Source organism: Acinonyx jubatus, chromosome A2 (assembly GCF_027475565.1).
Source record: "Acinonyx jubatus isolate Ajub_Pintada_27869175 chromosome A2, VMU_Ajub_asm_v1.0, whole genome shotgun sequence".
NCBI classification, from domain to species: Eukaryota; Metazoa; Chordata; class Mammalia; order Carnivora; family Felidae; genus Acinonyx; species Acinonyx jubatus.
Window position 1 is genome coordinate 128,281,769 of NC_069383.1, and position 18,110 is coordinate 128,299,878.

At 42.3% G+C, this 18,110-nt stretch overlaps 1 protein-coding gene and 1 long non-coding RNA gene across 18 annotated transcripts in view; one reads left to right on the plus strand and one right to left on the minus strand.

Moving 5' to 3' along the window:
- The window catches only part of FOXP1 (forkhead box P1), a 591,936-nt gene extending 574,158 nt beyond the window's left edge, over positions 1 to 17,778 (plus strand). For 16 of the 17 annotated variants that reach the window (XM_053219058.1, XM_027042471.2, XM_027042474.2 and 13 more), the window contains 4 exons: positions 990 to 1,111; positions 2,769 to 2,838; positions 7,194 to 7,360; positions 12,992 to 17,778. In XM_053219058.1, the coding sequence (XP_053075033.1) occupies positions 990 to 1,111; positions 2,769 to 2,838; positions 7,194 to 7,360; positions 12,992 to 13,136 (504 nt within the window). In that variant the 3' untranslated portion in view covers positions 13,137 to 17,778. Of the gene's footprint in view, positions 1 to 989; positions 1,112 to 1,488; positions 1,659 to 2,768; positions 2,839 to 7,193; positions 7,361 to 12,991 lie in introns of all 17 variants that reach the window. The other variant, XM_053219069.1, reaches the window with a different exon arrangement.
- Positions 5,402 to 9,945, minus strand: LOC113594623 (uncharacterized). Its single transcript, XR_003415022.2, has 3 exons — positions 9,775 to 9,945; positions 7,656 to 7,717; positions 5,402 to 5,618 (listed from the first exon to the last, which is right to left on the minus strand). It is a non-coding gene; the product is annotated as an uncharacterized LOC113594623 (long non-coding RNA).
- Positions 17,779 to 18,110: the final 332 nt, after the last annotated feature.

Below are 18,110 nucleotides of genomic sequence, written 5' to 3' on the forward strand. Positions count from 1 at the left end.
TTGTCTCACTTTCAGTCTCAGTCACTAAGTTCAACCAAGAAGGTTACAGACATGAAGCTGTGCTTCCTACTGGCCCCATTACGGGTTGTGCATTTCAAAGGAAAGATGAGCTGTGGAGTTGAGATCCTCCTTTCTGGTGGAGTTTAGACGTCAAGGGTCTCTGTTAAGAATGCTCTTAGAAGTGACTTTTAACCTTAAGAAAGAAACACGGTGGGGGGAATATAGAAATATGTATCTTTAGGGACCATCAGCTTCAGCAGTATTCTCTTTTTGCCATTGAGAGTTTGACTCAAGTCTTCCTCTGGCGTTTTCTGTTAATTAAGATAATTGCCCCTAGCAAGGGCCAAGTTTGTATATATTCGGGAAGGTAAGACATAGTTTGATGATGGATACTGATGCATTGGGGCTCATGTCATTCCCTTATCCTGTCACCCCCATGAGGCAATGCTCTCAATGGCAAAATCCAATTTAGATAAATCTGACAAAACCCACAGAAGGTACTAAAGCCAAAATATTGAAGAACAAAAAAGAACCAGGACGAAACGTATTCAACAATATTATCACCTTGCACGATTTTTTTTTTCCAATACCCTTTTTTACGGGAGGGAAGTGGGCTTAAAGGGGACAGTTTTATGCTTTTACATGTTTCTTTATTTTGAAGTGACATTAACAATATTTTCAGATTTTTACTGTGAAACCTATTTTGGGCTGATATGCATATTAACTATTTCTTCTGGTTCACTACTACCAGAGACTAAATTTAAATGCCAAAGTATAATTAAGTGGTAATTTTTTTTTCTTTTTTTTTTTTTTTTCTTTCTCCTTTTGGAAAAGGCATCCTTCACCACAAGAAGGTCGTCCACGGGGGTGGTAGCTACAGGTCTTGGGGACGGTTTTACAAATGCGGACTGTGAGGCTGAATGTACTGCTGTTTTTGGAGTCTTTTCTTATAGAAAATGTAAATGTTCTCTCTTTTATACTTGCTGCAGAATGCAGTGCGTCATAATCTTAGTCTTCACAAGTGTTTTGTGCGAGTAGAAAACGTTAAAGGGGCAGTATGGACAGTGGATGAAGTAGAATTCCAAAAACGAAGGCCACAAAAGATCAGTGGGTACGTCCACCATGTTTGAACTTCTTAGCCTAGCTCGGATTGTGCTAACAAGTGCAAAGTAGAGGCTTTTGGCTGCTAGATGGTGTTAGACCAAAGAACTGGTTCCACGTTGTCTCAATTAAGGGAAGCAAAAAAGCATTTCATCCCTCCTGTTTTGTATACCCACCAGTCCCCCCGCCCTGCTTGCCGGTCTTTGTTACATCACACGCTAGTAGCTTTTAGGTGGCAATGCATATTAACCCTCACAAACCATTGGCTTATGCTTATTGCATTTTATTTTCTTTTTCCTGTTCCCTGTATTGGATGTCTGTTCTGCCCCCCCAACCCCGTCTCCTTTTGTTGCCACTTCATCTCCTTTGCTGCTGCTCCTATCCCAGGGTGCCATTCGCACCAACCTCTCACTGCATAAGTGCTTTATCAGAGTAGAGGATGAGTTTGGGTCCTTTTGGACAGTTGATGATGAAGAGTTTAAACGTGGCCGCCATATTCAACGAGGCCGTCCTCGCAAATACTGCCCCGATGAAAACTTTGACGAGCTTGTCGCACAGTAAGAGCCTTTACTTGCTTTTGTTTTTTTTTTCTGCTGTTGCTTTGGCTTTGCATGGTTGACTCATCCCATGTAGTTTTGCATTTCACCAAGTAGCGGTGCCACGGCTTTCTGCAATGGAACTAAATTGTGTGATTTGTACATGTATTTCTCTTGTTTCTCTTTGGAACACCAGTGCCTTGAATAATGCTTTTTTGACGTCTTTAATGCAAACAAAGATTGGTTGTATTTTGATTCAGCAGCTTACGGGGACCCTTTAAACCCAAATACTGTGGCGTGAAAGTCATTCCTCCGAGTAAAAAAAGGCAGCTTTTATTTAGAGTTCAAATATGTCTTTAACTGGGTAAATTTCTTGTTACTTGCTCATTCAGTGTAATAATGTGACTGAAGTGAAATGAATCATTAGAAATCAATAACAGCAAATACACTTCCTTTAAAGGCCAGTCATAAATCTGGGTGACTTCCTACTGGAAGCCACACTTTCCCTTCAGCGTGTCCTGATACTCAGCTAGAGATTTTTTCCCAGTGGCCTCTCGGCGTGACGTATCAAGAAAGATTTCGTCCCAGCCTCCGTCCTTACTTAGGAACAATCCTTCCCTGTCCTTCTGTCCATCTTCGTTTAGCACTAAATGTGCCTGGGAGGGAGATCATGCCCTTCCTCCTGTGGTCGATCTGGAGTTCAAGTCATGGAGAGGATTGAGAGTCAAGATTCTTCTCCCCAACTCCCAGCTCACTGGCCTCCCCTAGCCCGACGCCCCAGAGCTTCTGCCTGTCTTTGGCACTCATGGCAGCTACTAAAACTTGGTAGAGAGCAGTCCATATTTGGTGAGAAAAAAATTCACCAGCGGAGGGGCTGGTCTAACTTAAACCAGAATCGTGCACCCGGGTTCCCGGAAGCGCGAGGGAGGGCCTATCCAGAGGTGTTCACATACACCGGCCCCATACTAAAGCCAGGGGGCTGGGGACAAGACCTACCTTTTCTTGGGTTTTGTTAATGGGGGAAATTTCTGATTTAGAAATCAGGATACCAGCAAGCCTAAGATCAAACTTAGCTAGGAACTCACGGGAGGATTGCGTTTAACTTTGAGTTTTTATCTTTTTCTTATGCAGTAACCCTTCCCTTATTAAAAACATGCAAAGCAGCCACGCCTACTGCACACCTCTCAATGCAGCTTTACAGGTAAGATTAATGGTCGTCCCGAATATGCGGCCGAGGCCCGTGTCTCCCCCACTCATTTCAAAATATATTAGCCTCGCTCTAATTAGATATTAAATTTTAATTCCGTTAAACTTTTTTCTTAAGTGCACAAAGCATCGTACTCCCTGGAGGCAAACACATTGGGCTGTTTCAGCATTAGCAGGATGCTTAGCATTTTGAATATTGTGGCAAAAAAATTAAAAGTTCACTTATTAATATTTATCAGCAGTATCATAATTTCCATCCTCTTATTTCAGAATTTCACTTGAGGCAAAAATACCACAAGTGTAATTACTCTAGCACAGCTATTAATGTGCTGGATGATAGGCCACTGGATCACATGACCTTCTATTGTTCACGGGTTTAAAGAGAAAGCAGAGCTTTTTATTTCTTCTTCTCAAGTCTATTTCCGCATCTTTAGTCCATCGCGGGGGCAGGGGAAGAGAGCCAGGTTTGGTTCACTTGGTACAAGTACACGGTTTCTGTTTGAACTAGAGAGGTGTTGGGGAAAACTCTTTACGTTTCCAGCAGATTGCTCAACATTACATAATAAGCACACGGAATGTTTGTTTCCTACTGACAAACCAAGCACTCATTACATAACCAGCATTACCGGGGGATGAAGACGCTGGCGTTGGGCAGGAATGAGTTTACCCCCCCACGCCCCCAGATACGAGTAGCCAAGGCTGCCCAGCCTTCTCTCTGTGGCGTTTCTCGGTGGTCCAGGTTGAGTTTGACCCTCCCTCGACTGTTCTAGAAGACGCGCCAAGGGAGCCTTGCTAACTTTCAAGACATTTTCTCTAGATAGATTGGACATATATAATCCAGTGGGGGCTTTATCACCCCGATGTGTTGTGCCCCTCCAGAAGGCCGTAATACACAGATGCAACCATTGGCTGAGCTCCTTGAGGGAGAAGGGGAGAGAATGAAAAATTGTTGAGATACTTGACGTTACACGAACAGAGTGCAGAGGAGACCAGGACAGACACCCCGTTGTCACTACTCACTGCACAAATGTTTACTGAGCTCCTAACCTGCAACCTCCGTAATCAGGACAGGATCACAGCTCCCGACATTAGATGATACACCATTAACGCGGTTTCCTTTCAGGGGCAAATTCACTGAACTTAGCTTTTCAGTAGTTATATGTATTTATTTTTAGCCGAACCAACTTTACTAGGAGGAACTACTTTCTGAGTTTCTGTTAATTACTTGTAGTTTACACAGTAACTTTAGAAAAGCAAATGAGCGCACGCTTAGATGCCGCCACTGTAAATACCATTCATTAGGAACTTCTTTTCCCTGGAGCCTTGTGAAGTGTGCATTTAAAGGCTGCTCTATCTGGGAGAGTATTAAGATTACAAGCACATTTTACATTCATGAGGCGGAAAGGAAAGAAAAAAAAAAACGCAGTGATCCTCTGGATTCTCTTAACTATGTGAATACTTTGAATTAATATGCCTTATCATGACAGACCTGTTCACGTTTCATCTCCAAAACATTGGTTTTTGGCATCCTCTCTACCCTTTCTCTACTTCCAGCGGTAGCCCCAAACTGTCCTGCACTTTTCCAAGAACACTTTGTTTGCATAATGAGGTGAGGTGAATACATTGATAAAAATTCACGATTTGCCGAATGGATCTTTTTTTTCCTCTGCTCTAGGAGTTTGGATCCATAGTCAGTAGACAGTCTCAGGTCCCTTTCTGCTGGGCAAATTGAATCAGGATTCTACCAGCAGCCTTTCCTGCCCATGATTGCCCATTTACATTTTTCAAGACAAGTAAAAATAATAGTGGAACAACATCTTAAAAAGATTACTAGAGCAACATAATGCATGATATACAATATATAAAATAGGACAGCAGAATCCACTACAGAAATAAAACATTGGACGTGAGACAGATTGCATTATGCTCTGAAAAAGTGAAGTAACTAAGGGTAACCGTAAAGCTTCTTATTTATAGACTGCCTTTCCCCCGAGGATCTTAGCATGGTTCATGTTCCAGGAGCAGTGGTACCTACAGACTTCTGCCCCATTACTTGAGCACCTGAGTTCTGTTTTGTGTGTGTGTGTTTTGTTTTTTTTTTTGGCAGAGGGGTTTGATATGAAACCACATACAGTACACAGGACCATTATATGATTAAGTCCATTATAAAAATTGTAACCCACCTGCTTCCACTGAGGCATCAGCTACAAAAAACAACCAGTTTGTAACACATAAGCAGTTGGTAGAAAATGTTTCTAACTGGGGGGGGGGGGGGGGTTGATCACTCAGTCAACAAAGAATGTACAAGAAGCTCTGCATATCAGGCACCAGCTTCTCTTTGCTGCCCACTTGATCATTATCGTAAAGGTTATTAATGCTGGTTTTCTTCACTTACATCTTTTTTGTCTCACAACCAAGGGATCAGTACAAGTGCCTGCCTTTTGGATGCCTTTCACCGCTGTGGCTGTTGGGCCCCAGCCCATATTTTAATGACCTTCACCTAGAACACTTTGAGAGCCAAGGAGAGCAGATCATCTTAAGAAGGTTGCTCTGTCCATGGGGTGACCAGCTTCTCCCACAGAACACATTCTTACAGACATTGCAGTTTTGCCTTTACCTCTCAGTTTTTGACTTGAGAAGCTGTTGAACCAGGTTCTGACTGTGTAATACTGAAATGCTCTTGTGAGAGCTGATGGTTCCTGCGGAACTTCCATGATTAAGAGAGGCATGACCACTGCATTGTCTCAAATAAAGGCAGTTAAGATGCTTGTCCAGCTGCAGTTTGAAAGAAAAAAAAAAAAAAACAACCTGGCAACTGTTGTTGATTTTTGCTCTGCCAAAAAAAAAAAAAAATGCTTTATTGCCATTACCAGAGATCTGTTGAAAAAAGTACTTGATGCAAATTATTTAACAAACTGTAGGAGAGCAGAGAATGTTCAGATTCGCTGTTCATCAAAATAAGTTCACCACATTTGGAAATAAAAACAGGATATCCCCCCCCCCCCCCACTTTTTAAAGAAGGCAGTTACGTAAATACAGAAGTGGAGAGAAGGGAAATCTGTGGGCTTGCAGCAAGAGGGCTTGGCTTTGAAATAGCGCCCTATTAAGTGAAGACCCATCACGGGGGCTTGTATCTAAGAAAGCATTCCTGGCTTTGCAGTTTGTACAGTTAGGGAGGCTGCAATTGTCATAATAGGCACATTCCCTGCAGCCCAGCTCTGCACCCGTTCTGTCTTCATTTTTGGCTCGCTCGCTCTCTCTAGAGCCAGGATTTCTAGAATACTTTGGCCTCTTGTATCACTGGCCAATTGAAGTCACCGTGCCAGATTGTCTTGTGATTGGACTTTTTCCTCACTAGGATGGAAAACCAGGCATACTGTAGTCTGTAAGAGGACAGTTTTGATCAATCTTGGTCTAATTACACTGCCAGTTTTTGAAAGTCTGCCCTCTTTAATGAAATGAAAAGTTACTGGGTCATAATCGCTACCCAAGGAAACAATATGGATACTTCAGTCCAGGGTCATCTGTAACTGGTGGCTGCATTTTAGACCGGGTGGTCATTTTTGTCAAATGCAGGAGGATAGCAAGTGAACGGCATCCCCCCACCAGACTTCGGGATTTCTTATTTTCTCCAATTCCACACTTTTTTTTTTTTTTTTTTTTTGCTGACACTCATTTGGAGTGACAGGTATCTTTTTTTCTTTAGTCCTAAAATTCCAGGGGACCGGTCTGAGTCTGAAACATTGAGATAACTGGTCGAAGGTAACACCACGCAAACTACACTAAACAGATTCAAAAATTATTAAAACAGAAATGATGCGGGCAGGGGGGGGTAAAAATTGATTCCAATTCTATAATCTCTTCCTTTTCTCTAGGATCTAAGAGGTAAATGTTTATGGAAGTTCTCATAAGTTTGAGCTGTGCGGCCAGAATAATTGGATCAAATCTTTAATATCCAATACTGGAGTCATCAAAGTGGATAAAGAAATGAAAATTCCATTATATTTCCCTGTGATCTGGAAATATTCAGTCCCTCTTGAAGGAAGGCATCAGACAGAAAGCTCATTTTAGATAGCCTTGTCTAAACCGTGTGACTCTACCCAGCAGGGCTAAATTGAGCCTTCCCTCCCCTTGAGCGGTTTGGTCCCAGCTAGCTCTTGGAAACCAAGCTTGGGACATGTGTCACAAGTCTTAATGTTAAAGCAGAATCCTTTTACACCTGTTCGAAACTTGCATTTGCCGGCCACACGGTGAACGTACCCGGAAGATCCTTGAATACGCCCCTAATTAACAGCTTCCCTGTCTGTGCATATTCTGCGTCCTCATACATTTTCTCTCGGTTGCTAACAGGCTTCGATGGCTGAGAATAGTATACCTCTATACACTACCGCTTCCATGGGAAATCCCACTCTGGGCAACTTAGCCAGCGCCATACGGGAAGAGCTGAACGGGGCAATGGAGCATACCAACAGCAACGAGAGTGACAGCAGTCCGGGCAGATCCCCTATGCAAGCTGTGTGAGTACTGTCCACGCCCAGAAGGTCTCTGCATGCGATGTGCACACGAACTCTTCTCGAGCTGCTTTTTAGACCCTTTCTGTAATTTCTGCTTTCCTAGAACCTAGGTAGAAGTTGGTGCTTCTGGAAACGTTTAGCTCGGTTAGCACATAAAAGGACCATTTATACTAACGTTCCCATAAAAGCAATCAGCTTCATGCAGCCCTACAAGTGCACACGGCAATAAAATGGGTGACTCATTTGCTTTTTTTTTCCCTCTGCTTGGCATCTCAGGCCATTATTTAAGCCACATTACCTTTTCCTCCTAAAATCAGTATGCGTCTCTGTGAGTTTGTTCAACTTGCCGGTGTGCCGAACCTGGCAGGGGGAGAAAGAGTGCTTGTTTACTTGGTTGTGATAGTCCGGACCGCAAACACCACGCTCAAGCGTGATGACCAAGCATTAACGATGGCACAAATGAAAGGCGGCCTGATTTATAGATTGCTTTAAAATATCAAAAGGAAAATTAATAGGAGCATTATAGCAGCAGACGGGAGTATAATGAGCACCGTATAACTGCATCAAGTGATGGGCGATGGTTGTCCACGCTGAATGTGAACAGCACAGGGACTGGGCAGACCTCCCCAGAGGCTCCGATGCCTCCCGAGGAGGAAGAGCTCCCTCTCCGCTCGGGAAGGCTGCAAAGAGAAGAGACACCACGTTTTTCCAAGTGATTGGATTTGCGGGGGATGCCAGGGAGTGGCCATCTCTATCTCTTACCAAACATCTGCTAAACCGTTGCCCCCTTTAAAGGGACAAACCAATCCAGCCTTTCCAGGACTGCCAGCTCCTGGAATCGGCCCCTTGTCTACACCCTGTTTGTGAATTCCTTGACCCACATCTTATTTTAAGGTAATTTGAGTGATAGTGTGACCTGGAGCGATTAGCAACAGAATGAATTGGCATCTAATGACAGCAGGGAAAAAAAAGAAAAAGAAAAAAGGCTGTCTGCCAGGGAAATGGGTAGGTTCGAGGGGAATCTGAAATTTGATTATTTAGCATTTGAATGTCATGCCCAGAGAGCTTTGAAAAGGATCTTTAAAGATGGAAATAATCGTTTTTAATTTACAGGAACCATCTCTTCACATTTAGTACACAACACTTCAAGAATGCGTTTGTCTTTCACACTGATTCTGCCACACATCACCTCTTCTAAAGCAATCTGGTGCTCCCGACTTTATTGTTATCACACTCGTGTTCGTCTTTAAATCATTGTCCTGACAGGAGTGTTTACTCAGATATTAAGGAAGTTCAGAGCAAACATAAATTGGTATATAAGCCGCTTCAAGCAATACTCATTAAAGCAAATATATCCGAAGTTACTGGTTGGAAGAGAGACTATTCCTCACAATCTATCTGCACTCCAAAGGGCTGGTGGATATACATTCCTGTTAACGTAGTGCAAAGGATTACTGAAGAGAGAAAGATATTTGGATCAGAGCCTCGGGCAACAGTGGAGAATGATGCTAATTTTACTGTACGAGATAAAGCCCCTGCAAAGTTCCTAACTTTGAATGAACCCCAGCATTACCAGAAACCATCTATCACAAGCGGCTTAATTTTTAACGAAATGAAGGTTTCCATTGTTTTCTGCTGTGTTTAAGGAAACCCTGTGTACAGATGTCATGACGCACGCCGTTGCTCACATCTCCCCGGTTTGCGCTGTTTGCTGAATATAATTGTGTGTTAACAGCATCGCCCTTGTGCCCGCTCCCAGTGTCACAGAATGTTACTCTTTTTGACCCTCTGTTTCCATTAAGCGACTTCTGTAATGACACAGTTTTCCTTCTTGTGCAGTATGCATCACCCGGCTATGATGCAAATGGTTTCTTAACTGTTCTAGTCTGTTGGAATAAATCAAGCTGTAAACTTTATAGCGTGGCTTAAACAACCTTGTTAGGACCGGCAGCCCAAGCTTCGATCTAGTGTTGAAACCGAGCTCCCCGTTCTTACCCTTCCCGGGACACTCCACTACTACCCCATTTTGTTTCCCCTTTGAAACACTAGAAAGTACTCCCATAATTATGGCTTTGGGGCATTATACTTTTATCCCGATAGGAACTAACGGAGCTACAAAGCAAAATACTCCATGCTGTGCACACACCCTCAGAACACAATGCCTCTAAACACCAGTCAGCTTTAGTTAAAAACTCTCATGTTCCCAGAGTGGCTAAACAAAGGAATTACTCAGATGTAAGAAGGGAAGTGTGTGGTTTTGCACACCGTTTCCATCGGGAACTGTTTGGCAAGTAGGAGATGGAGAGAAAGGTGGGGCAGCGGGGTGACGTGCAAGATGGCGCACCCGTGCAGTTCTGATTTCCAGGGGACACTCACTTGTATGTGAAGAATAGTATCTTAAATAGTTTGCATCTCACCTGAAATGTATCTTGCTTGGAAATCCATTCTCTTGGATTCTCTGAAGCGCCATATGCCCGTGTGACTGCATTTGCCACACTCAGGGGGGGGGATCTGCTGGTACGAAGAAATGTTGTGAGGCTGGATTGCATTTCTCTGGAGCTTTAAGGAGCCTTAATATCTAACTCAGTTGTGTTGTCAAGGCTGTCACACAGATCTCGTCAGTGAGCTAGCATTTGTCGGGGACGGGCTCCGCATTAGGCACTGGGGCAAGCCAGCATGCACGATAGGGTCTTAACCTGTGTCTTGGGGTTGGTCAGTAATCATACTTGACTTCAGGTGCAATTTTCAGGGGAAAACAAAATATTCTCTAACGTGACCTGTGTTTGGGGAGACTTACACTGTATCTGGTTTGTTTTTGTGCCTAGCGAAACAGTCGTCAGAGTCAAAAATTACAAAGCAAGAACTTCCTCAAGAATATTCTATTTCTCAGTCTTCCCACCCCCTCCCAAACTCAAATTCAGGTTTATAAACCTGAATAGATGAATAATTAAGCATAAAAGAAGGAAAAGTGAGAAAACGATGATCCAGGATACTACAGTGAACTTCAATACAGGACTTGGTAACACACAGATACATTTCTTGCCAAACGTGAATCAGTGGAGAAGAGGGGGTAATTTGGGAAGTAACACTGCTACTGAATAGTGAAAATATGATACTGAAATATGAAGAAACGTTCACCATTGTCAGTGATCCAGGAAGCGCAATTTAAAGTAACCTGCGCTTACCTTACACTTGCTGACCAACAGAATATTTTAAAGCAACGCTTGGGGGGGGGCATCTGGGTGGCCCAGTCAGTTGAACATCCGACTTCAGCTCAGGTCATGATCTTCGCAGTTTGTGGGTTAAAGCCCCGCAAAGGGCTCTTTGCTGACTGCTCAGAGCCTAGAGCCTGGAGCCTGCTTCGGATTCTGTGTCTCCCTCTCTCTCTGCCCCTCCCACGCTCACGCTCTTTTTCTCAAAAATAAACAAACATTAACAAAAATTTTTTTTTCTTTAAATAAAAATAAAAGTCATGCTTGGAGCTGATGAAGTTGAATCTAAATTGATACAGCCCCTTTGGAAATTAATACTATAATAAATCATAAGAACCATAAAGATGTTTTTGGCCTTTGCTCCCAGAATTTCATTCTTAGAAATTTATCCTGAGGAGGTAAATCAGCAGAAATAGGAAGATTAATGGATAAAAGTGGTTACTCTATTATTCAAAGAGCAAAAGAAAGGAGAGAAAAAAAAAAAAAAGACCGTCACGAAACACCCAGTATTAAGGGACTGATGGGTCCGCACAAGGGATCTCATACAGCCATAAAAATGACAACTGAAAAAGCTAGCAAAATAATCTTACTTCCATTCTGTATGCAGTATGTAAAAATATTACCCCCATGGGAGAGAATAGGCAAAAACAAAAAACCTACCTTAATTTGGGATTTTGGGTGATTGTTTTCTAAAGGAGTCATCGTCACTGCACCTAATTTCTTCCCAAAAGCATAGAGGGTTTCCTCCGAGGGCTGGCTTCAAAGGTATCCTGGGAGGTTTCAGTGCTCTGCCATTTCCTTACTGAAGTTCCTACTGATCTGTGAACCCCATCTTCACTTTTCACGGGGGCTCTTCAATTACACAGCCATTCCTCGGCCTTACTGTACAAACACAAATAAGTAGGACCATTAAAGAAACTAAAACAAGACGGAGCACGACCCGTCAAATGGGCTGTATTACAACTTCGATAAATTTCGTTTTGCAAATCATTTTGAAGAACATGGGCACCATTTTTTTAAAAGCTATTTACCCTGACATCTACCCCCAAACCCTCTCTAGGCTGTGCTAATTTTAGAGTCAATTGGTTTTCTGAAGGTTCACATCATCAAGGGCAGTCCAAAGCACTCCTGTTTGTTTTTAAATGGTTCGAGTGGCCTTTGGGGTTTGCGTACATCAATTATTTAGGAAGTCGGCCATCCCCAGTACCACCTCTTATTACTAATACTTGATAGTGTCAATTAAAAAATCCTCCCTTCTGCAGCTTGTCCCAGCGATGGGACCATTTTAACTTGAATGGTTCTTTTACATATCAAAAGGCTTGCAACAGAAAGTAATTTGTATTTGCAAAGGATCGGTTGTAAATATGATTTACGAACAACATTTCTCAATTGTTATCCCCGTGGTTTCGCGTGATCCCCCGCAGTCCCCTTCAGGTGAACCCTGTGCGGGTCCATAATGAGAAAGTTGGCAGATCTCGTCACAGGCTAAGGCGTCCCGGTGGCCGCTACCAGCCGGGCCTCTTGTTTTGCCTTGTTTACAGCTGACAGCGTTATTATTCTGATTGGGGCTCTGCTTTCTTATCGTATTGTTGTGTTGGGCGAGCCTTTTCCTCTCCGTTTGTGTTTCCTGGCAGGGCTTTTCTCGCCTTATTGACAGTTTGTAAAAATATGCATTAATTTGGAGTTTCAAGCATGTATCATGGTGTCTCTTTGCTGTGTTTGCTTGAAGTTGATTAATGATAGAACCTCGCTTGGGGTCGGTCTCTGGAGACTTCTTTCACAGGTTCTGCATGTTAACTAGCAAAGCAGAACACACAGCAAGCCATGATTAGCCCAGCCTCCCGCACTCTGTGGTCCCCACAAAACACCATTGTAGTGCAGATTCTTATTTCACGTAATTCTTCCAAGATTTGTATTCTTCCACCCAGGATGCCCCTGCGGGGCCTGTTATCTGGTACTCGGAGTATGGTCCTCCTCGGACCAGCAGCATGGCGTGGGAGCTTGTCAGACATGCAGAGTCTCAGGCCCCATGCCCCCCCCTGCTGAGACACACGCGGCACTTTAACAGGAGCGCAAGGTGATCTGAGTGGGCTTTAAAGTGTGAAACGCACCCCTGCGGGAGAGGCTGCTCTGGCCAGGGACTGTTCTAGAACAGCACTGCCCCACAGGAACCTTATGCCCTGATGGAAATTTTTCTCTCTCTGCCATCCAGTATGGTAGCCACGGGCCACACGGGGCCCTTGAGCACTTGGAATGTGGCACTGAGAAACGCAATTTTAAATGGCATGAAGGTTTCATTCGTTTGAATTTAAATAGCCACCACCCGGTCCTCCATCTAGGGAGGCTTTTGCTGCCCCCACCCCCAACTTGCCCTGGCCGGGAAGGGCCTTCCGTGAAGTGAACCTGTTTTCCTTCCTTCCAGGCATCCTGTGCACGTCAAAGAAGAGCCCCTCGATCCAGAGGAAGCTGAAGGGCCTCTATCCTTAGTGACAACAGCCAACCACAGTCCAGATTTTGACCACGACCGAGATTACGAAGACGAACCCGTAAATGAGGACATGGAGTGAGCGTCTCTGGGCAGGCCAACCCCAAGAACGAAGATTGGGGGGGAAAAACACGTCAAAAGTCAGCAGTGAAATTGTTCTCCATTTGTTGTACAGTCTGGAGGATTTTCACTCCATTCGGACAACTCTGAAACGTGTTAACTCTGAGTGCCATCAAGAATCCCATTTGGGAGTATTTTTGATTTTTCTACTTTTTGTTGAAAAAAGGAATTTGTACTCTGTGCATTGGATGGACTTGTTTGGTACTTGGGATTTTCCTCTCCTAACAGTCAACATCAGTGTTGTAAATTTGCTAAACTGATTCACTTTTAGCAGCAGACTTTGAACTGCCGTCCTGCCGACGTGGGACACCGAGGACACCCAACTGAGCATGTGCGTCTAAGCTGCAGACCAAGCCTCTGCCCAGAATTTAAGGATTCCAATGGACGACCTATTTGCACAGTACTGCATGTTGATTATCACTGCCTTTACTCCCTTTTTTTTTTTTTTCGTTTTTGTTTTGCTTCCAGTTGGGATGGGGAAGGCCTTTGTGTGTGTATTGGGGGGAGGGGGTTAAAAAAAAAGTAATTATCCCAAACTTTTTAATGTATTGCTTTTTTTTTTTTTTTTTTTTTTTTTTGCTTCTACTATACCATTTTAAGTTCTGACCTCAGGCCTCCATTTGGGCCCACGGCCTCCTGGAGGCTTAAAGTTTTCTGTACCTTGTGATGAATGTTAATAGGTGTTTTTATTATACAAAGCTGAATGTCATTTCTCGTTTGTAGTTTTCTGTCACTCATTCCATTTTCCTTCAGACATCACCACGTTTTCTCTAAAATCAGAAAACATTCCGTTTTGGTCTTTTTCAAAAAAGGTCCCAAATGCTGCACTCTCTACACATGAAGGTCCTCTCACACAGACCTGAAGTCCTGCCAGAAAGAGAATGAATGACAGAAAAAAAAAAGAGAGAGAGAGAGAGAGAGACACCCTAGGAACAATGCAGATTCATTCCACGAAGCAGTATTGGAGGTGGGAAGGGGGTGGTTTCAGTTTCTTTTTTGTTTTGTTTTTTGCAGCTACCATCATTGTCAGTAAATGCCACAGCATTCTGCGAGCACAAGGACACATAGGCAGCACTACCCCCCCCCCCCCCCCCCCCAGATTCTCCTGCTAGACGGACAGTGTGGCTGTGGAAGGCTCTCCCTCGGGTAACCAAGTTGCCATGGGCCACAAGCTCTCTGATGTTAAAACCAGGCTGGGTTGCTTTGTTTGCAAAATGGCCAAAAAGCTGGCTTCCCTGAGCAACTCTGCTGAAAAGTGGTTGGCGGCGCTGAATTTAAACATCAGTCCAGACCTGCTTGGTGGCATTAATCTGTTTGAATGCAAATTAGATTTCAGATTGAATTTGTGATGGAAGTTAATGAGGACTGAGTTCAGCAAATGCTAAAGTGTTAATTTCAAACGTGCAAATTCGGTACTGCAGTTGAGTTTGTTATGCAATATTATCCCACCAAGCCAGTATCCAAAACTAACAGTAGAAGACATCGAGGAGACGGGGGTGCATGGCGCCCCTGAGCGTTTGGAGAAAGAAACGTGGCATATGCCGAACGTGACGGCCCTCGGTCAGTACAACCTCAGTCCTTAGGAACCCCTCAATGCTTCCACTCTGCACCCACTTTCCTGTCACTCATTTATTTATCTAGGACCGTAGCTTTTGTTTTAGTTTGAGAGCCCTTTGGAGCTTAATTTATATTCTTTGTACCTTTTTTTCTAAAATTACCAAAGATATTACACAAAGGTAAATTATGTTCTCTGTTTTATGCTTTATCTGATGAAGCCAAATATCCTCTTATTGTTGATCAAAGGAGGCGAAAGAATTTTAGAGGCAATTGATGCGTTATAGGCTATTGCTAACCTGAGAAAGAGAACTCCTTCTTCAGAGAAGAAATTTAGAAGACCAAGTAGGCAATGGAACCAAAGTTGTTATTTTTGTTAGTTTTTTTTTCTTGTTCTGTACCTCGACAGAGACCAAAATTCCTGAAGAGAGATTATGGGGCTGCTGAAGGTGAAAATGGGGCACAGTGTTACAGAAGCGAAAGAAGGAAGGGAGTCCCATCTCAAAAACCTGAATGGATGCCACTGAAGATTAGGGGTAACCAGTAAAGGAGACAGTTACGAAAAAATGTAAAGAAAACAAAAGCTTCTACATTGGAACTAAATCACAGGCACATTTCTAGAATACATTTTTGTTTTTCTTTTTACAGAAAGAGGTATGCCACTTTGGTTTTAAGGACCGTGCTAGGATCACTGCATGAATTATGCTTTGTCTTGGCATATATCTTCCGGTTTTTTGTTGGTTTTTTTTTTTTTTTTTTTTTAATGTTTTCCTTTTTCCTTCCTTTTTTTCTAATTAGGCTTTGGTCAGCATTTTCCATTGAAAGAAAAAAAAAAAAAGTAACACTCCCGTCCACTCATGAGCTTGGTACAAAAACTTCTTTGGCCATTTCTTTTGAAGCTTCACTGTGCTTTCTGTATAAAGGGCAGTCTGTGGTCACTCGAGACTTTTTTTTTTTTTTTTTTTTTTTTTTAACTTTTCCAGGCAGCTTCATGATGTGCAGGCAGTAGCCAGACAGGGTCATGGGAAGGGGGCCCTGTGCTTCTAAACTGAGTGGTTGCTGGTTCGTTTGGTATTCAAAAGAGGATAAAAATCTGGTAGATTAGTTCATTCTCAGCATGTGTAGCTAGACATGAGTAAAGATAACAGCATGAGAAACTGTTAGTACGCATACCTCAGTTCAAACCTTTAGGGAATGATGAAAATAAAAAAAAAAATACATTTCACTCAGTTGCACTTAGTCGTATGTCTTGCATGCTTAGTCTAAAGACTGTAGCAAAAAAAAAAAAAAAAAAAAGAAAAATTAGATTTTACTTATCTTTGCAGGTCTCCCAACCCTGCAGAAGAACCAATTGAAAAAAAAATTCTCAGGCTTTACAGCAAGCAAACTTCACTATGATTTTTACAATTCTGATTCTGTATCCCTTGGGGGGGGGGTTATTCCAGTCGCTTCTTTAGGATGGGGTTTATTATGTTGTACATATATTCCAATGTGTCTTGTGTGAATCTTTGTCTTTTTTGGGGGAGGGCAGAGGGCGGTTCTTTTTTTAGATATTGTTCCTAAAAAGGAATAAATGCATACACCTGTTTGTCAAAACACCTTTGCTTTTTGTGCAACTGCTTTATATTAACGATACTAAAAAAAAAAAAAAATAGCTTTGGGAAAAAACTACTGTATGTAATGGAATTGCAGAATTTGCTGCACATGTATTTTATTTAGTTATCCTTGCTTTAAGAATATTGGATGACATTTCCTGACATGTGGGAGGGAGAAATTCCCTAACCTTTTTTTTTCTTTTAAATTGTAACATAGTTGACAGATTTTTTTTTTCTGTTCTCATTGATCAGAGCATTTTGTACAGATTCGTGTGTGTGTGTGCGCGTGCGCGTGTGTGTTAATCTGTTTTTTGATACATTCCTATCCCTTGTGTTTATCCCACCACTGCCTTCCTGGCTATCTTAAACAAGTTCATACATTTGAAAAGAGAAAAAAAAATGCTGTTTAAAAAAATGTTTTCTCCTGCTGCAGTAAATATTTTGCATGATGAAATTCCAGGGTCACACTTTCAAAGTTTATCAGTGAAGTAGTGATTAATAATGGGGAGTTGTCAAAGCTATTGAACTTTTTTGTATAAAAAAAAAAAAAACTTTACAAGGTGCCAAGATGTAAAGACAATTTGTTACTTTTCCTTTTCCTTTTTTTTTTTTTTTTTTTTCTCCAAAGAAAAGCGTACATTAGGGAGACAGTCCCTTGTATCGGGCAAATGCACGGTCAGGAATGAGAATCCATCCTACCTGTCCCTAGAGTCTGTCCTTGTAAGACAAGTGACGCTGCCCGCGTTGAAAACCAGCAGTGAAATGAAATATCAAGGCTTCTGTACACGAAGAGTGACCGCCAACCTTGCCACCCTCGGACAGCGCTAACATTACAGCCAGCATTCCGTCAGACCTAGGAAAGAATACCTTGGATTCTTAACCCAAAATCTGATTGATGTAAATCACTAGCTATTTTATTGTGGGGGAAAAAAAAAAGTTAAAAAAATATCTCCTCTCCTTTCCACATTCCAGCTGAGCTCCGTTTCCAAGGGTACAAAGAAGAACATGCTTGTAAGGATTTTGAATCTTTTGGGTACCTGTTGGTTAATGGTATATATACCCTCTTGATATTTTGGATGTTTTTGAATGTTGGTTTCGCTTTTTTATCCTGAGAATGAGACTTAAAATTCTAAAGGCATTTTATGGGGCCGGTGTAGTTCCCACGATCTCTGCTACCCAGAAGCCTTGATGAAGATGGTCTAGTCCGGACTATGAGCACGGTGCTTCGTGGATATGTGCTGCCAGTAACAAGAATTTTTTTTTTTCTGTTTTGTTTTGTTTTGATAAGGCATAAAAGAAACTCATTCCTTGACATCAACTGTAATTCCATCATTCCGTGTCTGTGGATACAGACAATAAAAAAAAAAAAAATGTTGTGTAGTCAGTACTCATGACTGACATTATAGCATTCTCAAATGCAATAAAAATGCTGTTTGTTCACACTGGTAGTAAAAAGTCGCCACAGCCTAAGTTTCTTTCCCCTTCTGACCTGCTGATACTGTATGTTAGGCATCTGCCTTAGGTTTATCACCAGCTGCTTGCAACACAGAATTAAAATCAGTCTTAACTAAAAGCTTTCATCATCACAGAGGGCTGAAGCTCTCATCCTCAGGGTTTCAAAGTCCCGAGTTTCCACTTAGAGAACTGGAAAAAAAACAAAAGCTATAGAAGCTACCTTTTCTCCCAAGGAAGTGCACCCTTATTTTTCTTCATCAAATTTTATCCAGAAAAAAAAACCCCACAAAATGTTTAATAACTAGCATTAAGAGCAAACTAAAATTTCACAG